This window comes from Neltuma alba, unplaced genomic scaffold, assembly GCF_004799145.2.
Source record: "Neltuma alba isolate B1F8T4 unplaced genomic scaffold, ASM479914v2 tig00006401_pilon, whole genome shotgun sequence".
NCBI classification, from domain to species: domain Eukaryota; kingdom Viridiplantae; phylum Streptophyta; class Magnoliopsida; order Fabales; family Fabaceae; genus Neltuma; species Neltuma alba.
The window spans coordinates 24,425-41,286 of NW_021634452.1; the positions used below are offsets into that span (position 1 = coordinate 24,425).

General features: G+C 33.5%; 1 protein-coding gene across 1 annotated transcript; it reads right to left on the reverse strand.

The window, feature by feature from the left end:
- Nucleotides 1–11,241: 11,241 nt before the first annotated feature.
- On the reverse strand, nt 11,242–16,627 carry LOC114750277 (uncharacterized). The gene is made up of 5 exons (XM_028938851.1): nt 16,345–16,627; nt 16,111–16,183; nt 15,175–15,239; nt 14,094–14,203; nt 11,242–11,897 (listed from the first exon to the last, which is right to left on the reverse strand). The coding sequence occupies exons 1-5, from the start codon at nt 16,459–16,461 to the stop codon at nt 11,663–11,665; spliced, it is 600 nt and encodes a 199-aa protein (XP_028794684.1). The 5' UTR covers nt 16,462–16,627; the 3' UTR covers nt 11,242–11,662.
- Between the last annotated feature and the right edge of the window lie 235 nt (nt 16,628–16,862).

Here is a 16,862-nt window from a genome sequence, read left to right on the forward strand (position 1 = left end):
TGATAATAGCTATAAAGAACATGACATAAATATTTTTCTACATATACACACACTTTTGACTTGTATAAGCTAATATTTACCTTAGGAGAAATTTCTATGATTTTTAAAAATAGAGAAAAGATATGTTCATGCTAGAAAAGTTTGCATCTATTTCAAAAATATAATGAAAATATGAAATCTCAGTTAAACTATCCAATAATATTTGTAGTTTTTTTTAACTATCTAAACAAGCGAAGAATGTGTAGTTTTTTTTTGTTGAACAATCTAATAATATTTGTCTTAATATTATTTTTAATGTACATATGTATCATGGCAATATGTGTGTGTGTGTGTATTCAAGGGTCCGTTAATTTACTGAACAAAAGGACAGTTATTACCTCTGCGAAATCAATTCCAGCAAGACCTCTTGCAAGAGAAGAGGTGATATGAGAAAGACAAGCAATGGGGCTAAGTAAAAAAGCTGATCTCAAGCTCTCCACTAATTCTTGTTTTGAAAATGCAGCCAATGCAATCAAAGTTCCCTACACAATAGTTAATTATCAAAGTGTATATTATATTAGTTTTCATGGATTGCATGGATGGAATTCAGAAAATGACATATTATTATATTCCTCTAACTTTATTTATAAGTTTCTTAATAATATGTTTTACTAAAATAAGAAAAATCTTAAATCTTATTAATTTTATCTTAAAATTTATCAACTTTCTTAATTTTTGTTTGAGAAAGTTTCGTCGAAAAGATTCTTATGACAAACTCTTTATTATTTTGTAAAAAAAAAGAACATTTTAAATTTAAAAAATAAAAAATAAAAAAATATTGACAAGTGTAAGATTGATACATATGCGCACACGTATACAAATATTCGGTAGAGAAAGAAAGTAGTACAACCTTCGGTCGTTAATAGTAGCATAAGAGCTACTGCTTCTTATTATAATTATAAGATCTCGTTTATAAATTATAAACAAGGTTTTATAATTAAGACCAAATGTAGTAGTTGACTAATTTGAATAGATTAAAGAAATTAAATAATATAATTATTTGTAATGTCTTTTTTAAAATATTCTTGCTAATTAAATATATTGGCTAGAACTATCATTGCTACAAGAACTACTTTGAGAAAAAAAATGGATAAATATGAAAGACAAAGTGGATTGAGTCTTATATTTTAGACTAAAATAAAAATCAAGTAAGCTTTTATATTAAGAATCGGAAGTATTATTAATTAATGATTTAAAAAGATTTTGCTGAACTCAAGACTTTACATTTATATTTAAGCGATGATAACTCCTACTAGATCAACGCCTTGTTGGTAGTCTCTGTTGGTAGTCTTGTCAATTTTTAAATTTATGGTTTGTTATTTCCTTTTCCTTTTTCTCTATTATTTTTTTATTTTTTTATTTACCTTCCAAATCATTCCCCTTAGTCCCTTTATGGATATTTTAACTATTTACTTAGATTAGGAAAATGGTTAAAATTAATTGAATATAAAAATTTTTTACAATTTTTCAGAATCACCTTCAGACAGGGTGAAATATAGAATAGACACACATATATATTCTGTCCATGACCATGAGGAGATAGTTAGAGTATATTCAATTTTGTAAATGATGTTACATTGAGAAACGATGGAACATGAGATATAAATAAAATATCCAAAGCGACGGAGTAAGTGCTAACAACCCAACATCTCTTAGCTAAGACACATTGAGTTTTGTTTGGTTATAAAAAGAATTATGTTAAGCGAGCTAATCTAATTAACATTTAACTCAAATTCAGATTAGTTGGTAGTATTATTAGTTTGTATGTAAAATATTAGTACCAATTAAAATGCAACCAAACTCATAATTTGAAAAAATGATAAAATAAACTTACAGAAGAATTAGTAGAGAGGGATGCATGTTGAAGGCTATATTTTGTGCCACGTGTATTGGCAATCCGGACATCAAAACCACTGTCTGCCAAAACAAATGCCAGAGATTCATTTGGAGCTGGTAATACCCATGTTGCCCCATCCTGCACCATACACATTCAAAATTATATAAAAAAAAATGGAATATTATCAAAATGAATTTTATAGTCTAAATCCATGTTTTAATTTACAAGTCTCATTATGTTTTACAAGTAATCTTCATTCAATATGTGAAGTATAGAATTAACAATTTTGTTATATTAACTGATTCTATTATTTATTAGTGTCAAGTTGTTATACATCATTCTCCTTGTATAAATACGGTTCTCTCATTAATACAAGTTAAGTCATTCAGTTTTACCAAATATTGTTACATGGTATCACGAGCCTAACCCTTTTTTTTCTCTCTTTGTCTTTTTCCTATTTCCATCTCTTTCCTGAAACTCACCGACCCTCCCATGGCCGCAGAACCATCCTCATCTTCTCCTTCTCCCTTAATCGATTCACAGAGTCCCTACTACATTCACCCTAGTGAAAACCCTGCCCTTGTTCTGGTTTCCCCTCCCCTCGATGGATCTAACTATCACAGCTGGGCTCGCGCAATGCGCATGGCATTGCTCTCCAAAAACAAGCTCGCGTTCGTCGACGGCTCCCTCACTCCACCGAAATCTGATGATGCCCTGTTTCACGCCTGGGACCGTTGCAACAACCTCATTCAAGGCTGGTTAATCAAGTCCCTTTCTCCAACTATTGCCAAAAGCATCCTTTGGTTTGACAAAGCTTCAGATATCTGGAGCGACCTTCGATCGCGTTACTCTCATTCCGATTTATTCCGCATCGCTGAACTACAGGAGGACATCTACAATTTACAGCAAGGTAGCCTTAGTGTCAGCGAGTATTACACCCGTCTGAAGATCCTGTGGGATGAATTGGACAACATTCGCCCCCTAAAACCCTGTTCCTGCACTTCCGCTGATACTGCGCTTCATCACCGTGAACAAGATCGCATAATCAGATTTCTGAAAGGCCTCAACGATTCTTACGGCTCTATCAAATCTCAAATCATGTTGGTTGATCCTCTACCATCGATCAATCGGGTCTTCTCCCTTGTGATTCAACAAGAACGGGAACTCACTACTCCTCTCGATTCGAAGATTCTAATTACCAAAGGACCACCTCTATCTTCTCGTCCTGCTCCGGTTGGCCCCAAACCCACAGCATCTGCCATCAAACAGTGCAGCTACTGTGGTCGACCTCGTCACACTGAAGCCACATGCTACCGAAAACATGGTTTCCCTCCCGGCTTCAAATTTCGTTCCCCTGCCACGGTAAACAGTATCACTACTCAAGACTCTAGTAATGTTCAAGAAACTCATACTGCTGCTTCTCTTCCGGTTTCTTCCTCTTCCACGGCTTCCATTTTACCTCATCTCACCTCTAAACAATACCAGCGTCTCCTCACTCTCCTCACACCTCAACAACCTTCGGCCTCTGTCAACCATTTCACTGCTTCCGCCAAGTCACCTAAAGGTATACTCAATTCTTCTTTGCATTCCCTAGATCATCGATTCGAGTGCCACTGACCATGTTTGTAGCAATCTTGATCTTTTTTCTTCATATCATTCCATTTCTCCTGTCTCTGTTAGCTTACCTACAGGGACCCAAGCCATTTCCACCATATCTGGCACGGTTGTCATATCCTCTTCCCTTGTTCTCACCAATGTTCTTTTCCTTTCCAATTTTTCTTTTAATATTGTCTCTGTTTCTCGGTTAACAGTATCTCTTAATTGTTTCCTTACTTTCTTCTTTGATTCTTGCCAGATTCTCTCACTCAATCCTTTGGAGATGATTGGTTCAGCTAAAATCTTTGAAGGGCTTTACATTCTTCATGCAGATATGATTCCTTCACCTCATTCTCAAGTCCATACGGTTTCTTCTAATATAGTTTCTGTCAACACTTCCAATTCTGATTCTACATTGTGGCATTTACGCTTAGGACACATATCAAATACCACTCTTTCCACCTTACATAAGCTTTTTCCTGATATTCATTGTACTTCTTATAGCTTTCCCTGTGATGCTTGTCATTTTGCTAAGCAGAAACGATTATCATTCCCTGTAAGCACAAGTTCATCTAATAAAATCTTTGACTTGATTCACTGTGACATATGGGGTCCATTTTTTGTTCCTTCTGTCCAAGGCTATCGTTATTTTCTTACTATAGTTGATGATTTTTCTCGTTATACCTGGATTTTTCTTCTGCACTCAAAATCTGATACAAGAACCCATCTTAAGAATTTTCTGATCTTAGTTGAAAATCAATTTGCAACATCTGTTAAAATTTTAAGGTCTGACAATGGTCCTGAGTTTGCTATGAAATCCTACTTTGATTCAAAAGGAATTATTCACCAAACCTCATGTGTTGAGACACCTCAACCAAATGGTTTGGTGGAAAGAAAGCACCAGCACATTTTAAATGTCACTCGTGCACTTTTATTTCAATCTCACATTCCCCTTTCTTACTGGTCTTTTGCTATTATGCATGCCACTTTCATCATTAATAGATTACCATCTCCTGTCATACATAATACAACTCCCTTTCAACGTTTACACTCAATATCCCCATCCTATTCTGACTTAAAAGTATTTGGTTCTCTATGTTTTGCTTCCACCTTATCTCACAATCGGTCCAAATTTGCTGCTAGAGCAAAAAAAATGTATCTTCCTAGGCATTCCTTCTGGTTCCAAAGCCTACATTTTACTAGACCTTCACACCAATCAAATCTTTCTCTCTAGAGATGTTGTGTTTCATGAACTTGTGTTCCCTTTTGCTAATGTTTCTCCTACCCCTCTTGAACCATCCATCCAGTCCATACCATCCTTTCTTGATGATGACTCTCCTATTTCTCCTAGCACTTTCACCCCTTTACTACCGACTTCTTCAGTACCACAACCCCCTTCACCCACTCTTTCTCCTGACACTTCTATCTCTTCTTCTATTTCACCTTCTTCTGTTACTCCACCACAGCCTGTTCGCCGCTCTTCTAGACCACATAACCCTCCCTCATATCTGCATGACTATCATTGTGCTCTACTTACTTATACTGACCAATCATCAACAAATGGTATTTCTCGATATCCTTTATCCTCTGTTCTTTCATATTCTTCACTTTCTCCTGTCTATAAGCACTTTGTTTGTACTGTCTCTTCCTTTTCTGATCCTAAAAATTATACTCAAGCTGTTAAACACTCAATTTGGAGAGAAGCTATGACAGCAGAAATAAATGCTCTTGAACTTAACAATACTTGGGTCCTCACACATTTACCACCTGGCAAAAAGACTATTGGATGTAAATGGGTTTTTAAAACCAAGTTGAAAGCCAATGGTGAAGTTGATAGACATAAAGCTAGGTTAGTAGCTAAAGGTTATACTCAAACTGAAGGACTTGACTATTTTGACACTTTTTCTCCTGTTGCAAAAATGACCACTCTTAGACTTCTTCTTTCCATTGCTGCTACCAAAAATTGGCATTTACACCAACTTGATGTCAATAATGCCTTCCTCCATGGTGACCTTGAAGAAGAAGTTTATATGGACTTACCTAAAGGATTTTCTGCTCCACAGCCAGACATGGTGTGTAGGTTACAAAAGTCACTTTATGGACTCAAGCAGGCTAGTTGCCAATGGTACTCCAAACTGTCATCTGCTTTGCTGGCCTATGGTTATAAGCAATCTGCTTCCGATCACTCCCTTTTTTTTAAGGTTGCTTCTTCCTCTTTTACTGTCATTCTCATTTATGTTGATGATGTAGTACTTGCTGGAGATGACCTCGCTGAAATCAATCATATTAAGCAGCAACTAGATCAGGCTTTCACCATCAAAGACCTTGGAGACCTTCGGTACTTCCTTGGCCTTGAGCTTGCCCGGTCAAAGGATGGTATCTTTCTTTCACAACACAAATTTGCTCTGGAATTACTAGAAGACACTGGTTATCTAGCCTGCAAACCTGCCTCTACTCCAATGGACCCACATCTTAAACTCTCCAACACCAAAGGCAATCTGCTTGACAATCCTAAAACTTACCGATAGCTCATTGGTAGGTTGCAATACCTCACCACAACTCGGCCAGACCTCAGTTATGCCACACAACAACTCAGTCAGTTCATGGCAACCCCTAGAGACATTCATTTACAAGCTGTTCACAGAGTCCTTCGGTACATTAAATCTTCTCCTGGAGCTGGTCTGTTCTTGCCTTCCATCTCTGACCTCAAATTAAAGGCCTTCAGTGATTCTGATTGGGCCAGTTGCATTGATAGTCGACGTTCTGTTACTGGCTATGCAGTTTTTCTCGGTTCCTCTCTCATCTCTTGGAAAGCCAAGAAACAGGCCACCGTTTCCAGATCCTCCTCAGAAGCAGAATATAGAGCTCTAGCGTCTACAACATGTGAAGTTCAGTGGCTCTTGTACTTACTAAATGACTTTGACATAAGACACTTTGATCCTACATTTCTTTACTGTGACAACCAATCAACTTTGCAGATTGCTGCCAATCCCACCTTTCATGAACGAACGAAGCACATCGAGTTGGATTGCCATCTAGTTCGAGAGAAAGTTCAATCTAAAGTTATCCAGCTCTTTCCTGTTCGATCAGCTGATCAATTAGCAGATGTCTTTACCAAACCTCTTCATCCTAGACCCTTTCATGAGCTCATATCCAAGCTTGGCATGAAAAACATCCATGCTCAAGCTTGCGGGGGGTGTGAAGCATAGAATTAACAATTTTGTTATATTAACTGATTCTGTTATTTATTAGTGTCAAGTTGTTATACATCATTCTCCTTGTATAAATACGGTTCTCTCATTAATACAAGTTAAGTCATTCAGTTTTACCAAATATTGTTACACAATAGGTTTTCCTCCTTATAAAAAAGGTAATCATTCAATAGTTAAGCTTTCCCAGCAAACTGATAACATTTTTTATATTGTTAGGGTTTTAATTTTTAATATAATAATCATCAGATTAATATAGACCCCTTGAATGATTTTATTAGCCACCCAAAAAAATAATAAATTTTTTCTTAGCAGCTTTACTTGAGATAAACGGTTGATTTGACCCTGCTTGATCATCTCAAGTTAATTTAAAAAGACCATAAATTGGTTACATTAACTGACAAAAGTTATACATGAGATGAGATAAAATATAAAACAATAGCAAGTTGTAAATTCATTCATTTTTTTAAATTTGTAAAAACTGAATAAAAAATTAAATATAATTACAAACTTAAACAAGCATACACGAATAATTTAAATATTAATATAATTTTTTATCTTCAAATTTGTACAAATTTTGGTTTTAATGTCTCCATTTTTAAATCACAAATTTTGATCTTTAAAATGATACAAATTTTTCTTCAATTATAGGGACCCAATATTTTAAATGGAAAGAAACTTGAAAGACGATTAAAACCTATGATATGAAACTCAAGAGATTAAAACTGCTAAAATGAGTGCAAAATCAAGGGATTAAAATTATAGTAACCTATAATTTAACAAATTATCTCTTGGTATATCATAGAAACTTATTTGATAGATGTTTAAAAGTTAAAACACACACATATGCATATAAGAAATTAAACTATTAAAATATATTTTGAAACTTCTATTGCTCGTACAAACGTCAGAAAACTGAAAAACTCGGTGCAATCAGTACCGTCGTTTACAACGTCGAATGATACGGCTTGTTGTGGCTTTGTTTGTGTGTGTGAAAGAGAGATTATCATATTTATTATTTAATATACCTAAATATTTTTGCTATCAATAATACACTACGGATTAAACAAACTTCAATGCCCTCACGAGGGCAATATACCTAAATATTTTATGATGATAAATTTTCAAACGTTAGAAAACTGAAATTTTCACGTATCAAAAGTGCACTTTTTTTACATGAAACTTACCATGAAAAGCCCGTGTTGGAGGAGAACCGGCGGCCTATTTTCCGACAATGACGAGTTTCATGGTCCCACCGGAATTCTCTGCATGCTAAGAACATAGCCATCTTGTGTGGTCACCTAAAAACCAAGTAATGAAGCAAACACAAATTACTTAATCCCAGTAACAACAATTAATAGTTGTTTCTCCAAGTCCAATGTATGTAATCCGTTTAGTTCTTTTTTAGAAGATATAAATAACCGATTTGTGTATGTAAATAAGAAGATAGTTAAAGACAATGAATTTGTGAAAAAAAAAAGAAATTAATTATTTCTGGATGGAGAGAAAAAGAGAGAACCGGTGAGAGTGAATGAACAAATTAATAATCAACATGATGAGACTACAAAAATAAAAATGACACTAAGCATCTTAAAGAAAAATCACAAAAAAAGACCGTTAAAATTACAAAATCAAATTGAGACCTGTTATAATACTTTTATGAGTTTTGACAATAATTAAATAATTACAAATGACAACACATTTTTTGCAAAATTCTTGATTTGTAATTTTGTGATTTTCACAGTCTTTTTTGCTGTTTTTCCAAATTTCAAACAGGTTATTAATTAGTGCCCCTTTTAAATAGAAATAGAATATCCCTAGAGAAGTTTTCTCATACACCACTTCGATCCATAAGTTATTTGTAATTCATTCTCACATATCAACAAATGCATTAAATTGATAAAATTTTCTAAAATTACCCCTTATTAAAAGTTTCTCTCTGTATTTGCAAATTATTCTCACCCCTCTCTCATCTTTTTCTCTTTCCAATAAGAATTAAATAAGATTAAAATTGAAAAATAATCATTAAATACCCTATAAGTGACTTATGTTTAGAACAAAATTTTTTTTCTCACAAGCGACTTGTATTAAGAACCGGAGTGGTGCAAGACTGGAGGAAGTATTATAATTTGTGATTGTTGGAAATGAAGAACAGAAGAAAAAGATATAAAGCTATATATATTATTCTCACCAAGAGTTCTTCACAAGTATAGCCTTGTTTCTACACCAGCAATGAGAAAACACTATCTCCATTTGTCATTACTTCTGATGGAGGATTAGCATCTTCACTTATGATTGTTGTCGAGTTTTTTCTAAAGCAAGCTGCTAGACATTACAGAGAAAATAGAATGACAAAGATTAAGGAAATCTTGGCCATGCCGTTTTTTCCTATGTTAGCTTCAAATTATATCAATACTTCCTTTATATACACACGTACTCAAGAAACAGACAAAAAAACAGAACATTTTTATAATTATATTTTTTTTTGTAATTAATGTACAAGTATCTAAGTTAAACATATAATAAAAAATATCATACGCTGTGAATAGACTACGAGTATACTTGACAAAATTTATAAAATATGTCGTGGGTTTTAATTATGTAAAAATTATTTTACTCATCATTATATATATTTAGAAAACCACGTCAACCAAAAAAGAATGTTTATTTGACTGATTTGATCAAGTGAACTCGTTAAACTATTTAATATCCCTTTTACTTGCCAAATTCTATTATCTCACCTAATTTTCTATTTTATATTCCTAATCTTTTCCTCAACAAGTTGCGATTATTCCTAAGTAAACATGAAACTCGAGGATCCTCTAGAACTGCAATTTTTGTTTGAAAAAGAAGAAACGCAAATGTGATTCCAAATGAGGCATAGACCACTCAGAGCAGATCGGAACTGTTCATCGTTCCCCCGGGCGCACGCGGCCAATATGTTCAAATATCAAAAGGCACTAAACCGGTAGATTCCTTTAAACAATAATACTTTTTTATGTGGATATTTTGCATCCTTATAATACTTAAAATCAATAAAAAATTTAAATTCATATAATCCAAAGATCTTGAGATTTTCATTGGTTTGCAAGGAGACACAAGTGGTTTGATAGAACCTATATAATATTATATGTAGGGTTAATTAATCTGCAACTCTCTATAATTTTAACTAATTTTGAATTAAATTCTTATAATTTTTTTTATTTAAGTCCTTATATTTTTATCTGTTTTAAATTAGGTCATTGCACTTATTTTTCTTTTTATTAAGTCTTTATAATTTCACTAAATTTTTAATAATGTCCATGTATTTTTAATTTTTATTTATTAATTAAATATAAAATTAATTAAATAAATTAATACTGAAATATAAAATATTAATAAATAAATTAAATTAATAATTATATAATAAAATAAGTAATATAAATAATTAATTCAGGAAAATTTTTTGGAACAATTATTTTTTTTGAAAAAAATAAAATTATTATAATAATTCATTATTTCTAGAATGTTATTGTTTATAAACTAATATTAAATAATATATACTATTTTATGTTTATAGAATAATACTATTAGAATTTATAAAATAAAGAATAAAAAATTCAGGGACTTAATTAAAAATAAGGCAAACTTATAAGGACTTGATAAAAAGAAAAATAAATACAAGAACCTAATTAAAAACAGGAAAAAGTATAAGGACTTGATAAAAAGAAAAAAATTATAAGAACCCGATTCAAAATTGGTTGAAATTATAAGAACTTACAGATTAATTAACTCTTACATGTATTTTCATGCTTATAAATGTACACACGTTGGTATAATACTCATAAGGCACATATTTTGTTAGGAGCTGTGTACTTTTAATACTCAATATATTTATTATCTTATTTCTCAAATTATCATTTCTTCATTACATATTCTCTTTCTTTCATAATTCTCTTTATTATAATAATTTTCTTATTCTTTTTTTTATACTCACTCCCATAAATAAGGGGCATTTAAGAGGAAAAAACTTCTAATTTTTACACATTTATTGTCTTTAATCAATTTTAACTAACATTTTGATTTACATGATTTAGGGAGTAATGTCATTCTTTTTTACTCAAAATAAAGTTCTACCCCAAAAAAATTATGAAAACATTAAAAGAAAATAGTAGAAAAATACATGTTGAATTTCAAAATGACAAATAGGTAATTTTACCATATTTTGAATAGTCCAAACCATTATATGAGTAGGTAACATGACCTATTTGTTTTTTTGAAATTCAAACATGACTACTTGTGTTTTTGAAATTCAAGGAGTATTTTTCTATTACTTTTCCAAACATAAAGTCTGAATATTGAAATATGAATTGTGCATTAAATCTTGACCTTTGATTACCTTTTCCGTCATATATAAAATACATTGCATTTTAATGTGGAACTTATTTTATTGAAAACTATACTTCCAAATCTTTTCAATAACACCTCATTTGCAAAATTTAAAGTTCATTTATAGCTCTTGAATTGAAAAAAATAACCAAAAGAATCTAAGATTGTAATTTTCTACTTAACGCATTATCCTGTCATTAACACTTCCTTGAGACATTGTAATCTCCGAAGAAACAATGTCATTTACAAGTAACACTACCTAAAGAAACTTTCTTCTATAAGGCTGATGTTAAACTTTGAAGATACAGATTTGCCGAAAGTTCAAAGCTGAACAACATTGCATTTGTTTCATTGCAAACTTATGATCAGAACCAAAACATGATCTGCCTTATCAGAATATCTTAAATATTCATCATATGCAGAAAGAAGAGTGGATGAAGTGAGGACCCAGCAATCAGAGTCCTAAAAATGACTATCAGTGCCAACTGTAAGAGCTTATGGAACTATATTACCAATATTCAAGGCCCATACAGCAACTTCAGCCGCATTTTTTGCTTCCTTTTTTTTTTTAAACCAGCAACTTCAGCCGCATTCCCAGGAAGACTGACGTGACTCATTTGGCGACAAGTTTAACGGATGACTCATTTGTAGGTGTTTCAGGTGTCTCCACTGGAGTTTCTTGTAATTTGGATCTCCTTAAGGGTCTTCTAATGAATTGCAATGCTCTGGGTTGTATCTGCCCAAGTAGTTGCCATTTCCTAGGTTTAATCAGTCCTAGCATCTTCATCTGCTCTTTTCTAAACTTCCTGTTTGCATACCAGCTACCACTTCGCCATCCCAAGCCATACCTGCATATGTCAGCCATGGTGAAAAGCAAACAAAATAAGAAAGGCACATCACAATCAGGGATGACAACGAGAAGATTAGCGTTTGTCATCCTTTATATCAGCTGGTTTCTCAGAAACAGTTTGATATATATGCAGGTAAAGATGTTTCACCAGAGAAAGCTTTACTAATGTGTTAAGATTTATCGCCAACATGAATAGAAGTCTAAGTATATGGATCCCTCAAGAAGGTGAGAGTTGCGTGATTCAGTGCAAGTGTGGAATCATCATTTGAATCAGAACATACAGCATGTCAAGATTAATCACAGAAAGAGGAAGTGACCTAGAAATCTATTCCAAAGTACATTGTATATACGGGGTAGAAAACAACCATTTTACTTTCAGAGCAAGAAGGAAAAAAGGTTATTGAGGATCAGGAGATTTGATCGACCGCAAGAAAAGGAAAGTTGTTCATTCTTCAGCAGAATTAGGAGAAGAATAGTACAGTATATGCACTTTATCTTATCCTACCTAAATCAGGAAATTGTTATTGCTTAACTAAAAATGAGCTTTTATCATATTGGACATGTCCATTGGTTGCAGGCATTCCCACCTTTCTTCCATCCCTTCCCCCTTGTAAGTTAGTTCTTCGTTAGGTAGGTAAAAGCATATGATAAAAAGCAAAATAAGAAAGATGTTCATGTAATTTTATCGAACAATTTTCCTCGTGGTCTTCAGCATTGCAGTTGTCCTAGTCCTTATAGCTATGAATGAAAAAACGAAAAGATAAGCAAGGAAACAAAGTTGGAATATAAGTATTTCTTATGATTTGTTACCATGGTGAGAGAAGAGGTATTATGACCAACGATAAATGAGGCTTCACGTTGCATGGACAACTAAATAATTAGTTAAAGGTATTTCAGGGAATCGAAATCATAGAAGCCGGTAATTGCCAACGCCAAATAGATAACAAAGCAAACCATGATTACTGACCCTTAAAAACACAAACAAATAAAAAAGACAAACGATTCTATCAAACAACATCTTATCAGCCATGAAACTTGCACGCATCACTTCTAACAGATGAAGAGTTAAAATAATTTGCAGTGAACAAGATATTCAAAAGGCTGCTATCTACTTGTTACATTCTTCACCATTAATTTCTCAACTGTAAGCTCCTATTCCATCAATGCTAATACTACTTTTATTTGAGTTCCGCAACAGAGCAGAAAGCAAGTATAACATCAAAACTAGGCCACCTTAATCAAGGAGGAGGAACAACCCAGGGATTACAAGGAGGGATCAGAGGACCAAGTCAATTACAAGCCCATTATTCCCAGGAAAACCAGGCCACCGTCAGTATACATTCCAACGTGGAAAGAGTGAGGGAAACACAAATTACAATCTTTTTATCAGTATACATTTTGTACGGTCAGAGTTTCTTTAATCTTTTTATTGCTTTTCCTACGTTTGGGACAGGGGTCATTTTTCATTTATTTCAGTAATATTTTCATTTCCTCTATCTTTCCATGCCTAACATTCTAGTGTAATAAAAGTAACCAACGAGTGTTCATCAGTTCAGTGCATCCGTGTTTGAATGATCCAAACAAATTGTAATACAGCAGGTCAATTCAGTTTTTTTAAATTCATTGATTGAGCCAAACCAAACCTTTGGCAGTTAGTCATGTTTTTTAATCTCAGTTTACCTTCTTTAGTTCCATTAAATTATGAATAAGGCTCATTTTTACGAACTTTATATAAAAAGGCATTATAAATCAAACTTATGAAAGTTTACATGTTTCATATACAACTTAACGCCTAATAAATAAAATAACCAAAAAAATTATTAGCAGGAGTACAGAACTATAAATTATAGAAGTACATATTGGTTTGTTGGTTTGACTCATTCGCAAATGGAAAACTGAACCAAGCTGCTCAATTTTTAATTCACTTTAATACATTCTAATTTGTTTTTGGCCAGATTGAATTGTCCCCAGCTGTGCCTGACTGTTCGTGTAATAATTATGCTTCATGGACGGGAATTTCTAGAAGAAGTTATCAAGGGGAATGGAAATAAGACAAGAGAGGAGGTTAGGGCTCTGAAGTAGCTAGATTGGGAAATCTTGTTGCCTGGACTTTGAGAAGCAACAAATTTATTCTTTCTCAAAATTTCTAAGTTCTTATCTAAGAACAGTTAGGTCTAAGAAACAAAAAACATACCCAATAATTAAGGTGGTTCCAGCAGTGGCAACACAAGCAGGAATACTGAGGCCTCCCGAACCAACAATCTTTCGAATTTCCGGCTGTCCAAGATCATAACTGTTTTTCATCTGCCAGAAACAGTAATTAGCATATTTAGATGAAGCTAACAACGAAGTTTAGCTGCCTAAAGCAGTAAAGCAATGAGGGAGGGCACCAAAAGGGATTCTCACCTCATGGTGACTTGTTCACCATTTAAGAAAGCACAGGACACATAAATGCTAAGTTCAGCAAGCCAAAACGGAAGAAACAAAAAGCTCATTTTTTATCTTGACTTTTTCATCTTTAATGTTCAAGCTGATTGAGGTTATTACCTGAATGACCAAAAGTTTATAACATGCTCAAGAAAAATACACTTCACTCTTTTTAGAGTAGCACCTAGCAGATTACTTATGCCACTGGAAGACTTTCAATCAATTAACTATCCAGAATTAATCATGAAAGCTCTTCATAACAAACATACTATGCACGTGTTCAGATATCAGAGGGAAATCTCACTTCAATGACAAAAATAGGATTCTTCGCCTAGCTTCTATCACTTAAAACTTAGGGTTAAGATGCAAATTTACTCTAGAATTTTTCACTTAAGAGTGTTGGAAATCCAGAAGTTTTTTTGAGTGCAAATTGCCCCATGAGTTTAAAATCATGGCAATATTGCCCCCTACCGTTAAAATATTAACATTGACAGTTACAATAGTAGTATTGACCGTCAACAATTTTAATAGCAGGGGGTAATATTGCTACGATTTTAAATTTTTGAGATAAATTTGCACCCAATAAAAACTTTTGAGTGTCCAATGCTCTTGAGTGAAAACTTCCGGCATAAATTTACACCTTAATCCTAAAACTTAATCTTTCTTATTTCTTTTAACCAGGACAAACTAATAGAGACAAGAGAATGTTAAAGAGAAAATTAAGATATAAATAGTGCAATATGTGCTTCACAGCTAAATAGAAAATTCAATTGCACATAGGAGCAAATGGTGTATCATCTAGGGTATATCAAAATTTGTAAGAAAACATTAATCTATTAAATACTCACAGCTCTTTCAATTGATTCAAGCCTTTGATCAACTTTGCTGTCATGCAAATGACGTAAACTATACCCTGAGTAATTACATACATGCATCTAATTAGTTCTTCAGAGTTCAAATAAAAAATAAGAATAAATTATTCATCAAATAACACTAGGAGTTCAAGAAACAATTCAAAACTAAATCTCTATGATTCTCAGACTTCCTTTCTTTGTCATTGTTCTTTCTCTCTGTCCCCCCCCCCTTTTTTTTTTTTCCAATTCAGATTTCCCTCTTTGATGAGAAAATAGATGCCCTACAATCCTCTGGACAACAATACCTCAAAACTACGAACATGTCACTTACGATCGAAAGTGTCAGAAACAAGTTCACAAAACTGAAATCAGGTTTGTTTCAACTTTCCTCACTGGAATCGTATTCCATAACATACCTATTCACAGTAATTTTATTCAGGATTGCATGATTTTCACAACAAAACATAGCTATCAACCAATTTTTCAACTTGCAAGTCCAAAGTCTCATTATCTGAAATGCAATTAGAAGTGTCATTGAAATTTTGGTTCATTTTGACTCACCCTCTGCTTCAGCTTTAAAAGATATATAAAACAGGAATATATTCAAGTCATTGGCAGTAGCAAGGTTTGATAATTTGCAATGCTAGCTTATCCAAAATATGAGAAAAGCCTACGCACTCTCTAGTAAAAAGAATTCACATCAGGGTGTGCTTTCTTTAAAAAAAAGCTTTCAGCGGCATAATTTATCTTCCCTTTTCCATTCATAAAGGGTAAAACGCAGTTTAATTTAAACGTTTCTAAAGTCAAGGAATCAATGGCGTGCATTAAGAAAAGCACATGTTATTATACGGAGTCAAAAATTGCATATTCATCCCAAAAGACAAAAACAAAACAAACATGGATAAAGAAATAACAATGAAGATAACACACCCATCCAAGCCGTGGCGATTGATGCTATGGAAGTCCCAACTGTAAACACCACCCGATGCCTCTCAAATGTGTCCTAAAAGTAAATATGAAAAGAGAAACAATTCAAAACCCATGAATTTTGAGTCTTTCTCTCAATCGAAATCAAACAAACAACTATCCAACACAAATTATTGCCAACAAATTGAACAAAAACTTTTAAGAAATAACGGAAAAAGTAAAGGGAAGGGAGAGTACCTTGGTTGAGAAAAAAGTGTCCTGCACAGCAGCCCATGAATTTTGGGCCTTTCTCTTCACGTTGGGTGCTGAAAATGAACCCAAAATGGAGGTCCCGGAACTCCGCAGCCGCTGCATAATTCATTCAACTCAAGATCCACTTTCCGCCGGAGGATCCAACGGCGATTGGATCGCCGAGTGCAACCAGAAAGAGATGTACAGAAAGCGCAAATCGGAACTCGCACCTTCGGGAAGAGGAAAAAAGGGTTCTTCGATCTTTTTAAAGATATTCCATTTGTCAGATGCGATTGGCGGACAGCAATCACTAGACACTTAAGAGCGTAAATATTTTGAAAATATACGGCTTCATCCATTAGAGATACGGAAAAGAGGAGTGCTAGTTAATGTTCACACAATAGAACCCCGTCCATATCTTGGCATCCAAGGCACATTATTTACGGAATCTTTATTTATAATTTGGTAGATAAATTAATTAGTCAATCCTTATATTTTATACTTCGTCCCATGCTTTTTGCAAA

Bases quoted from the DNA above. Each gene is read 5' to 3' on its own strand.
- LOC114750277 (XM_028938851.1), bottom strand. From the start codon at position 16,461: ATGCAGCGGCTGCGGAGTTCCGGGACCTCCATTTTGGGTTCATTTTCA. The intron at 16,184-16,344 runs GTACTCTCCCTT...ATTTACTTTTAG, and splicing joins ACACTTTTTTCTCAACCAAG to GACACATTTGAGAGGCATCG. The intron at 14,204-15,174 runs GTGAGTATTTAA...TGTTTCTGGCAG, and splicing joins TTGAATCAATTGAAAGAGCT to ATGAAAAACAGTTATGATCT.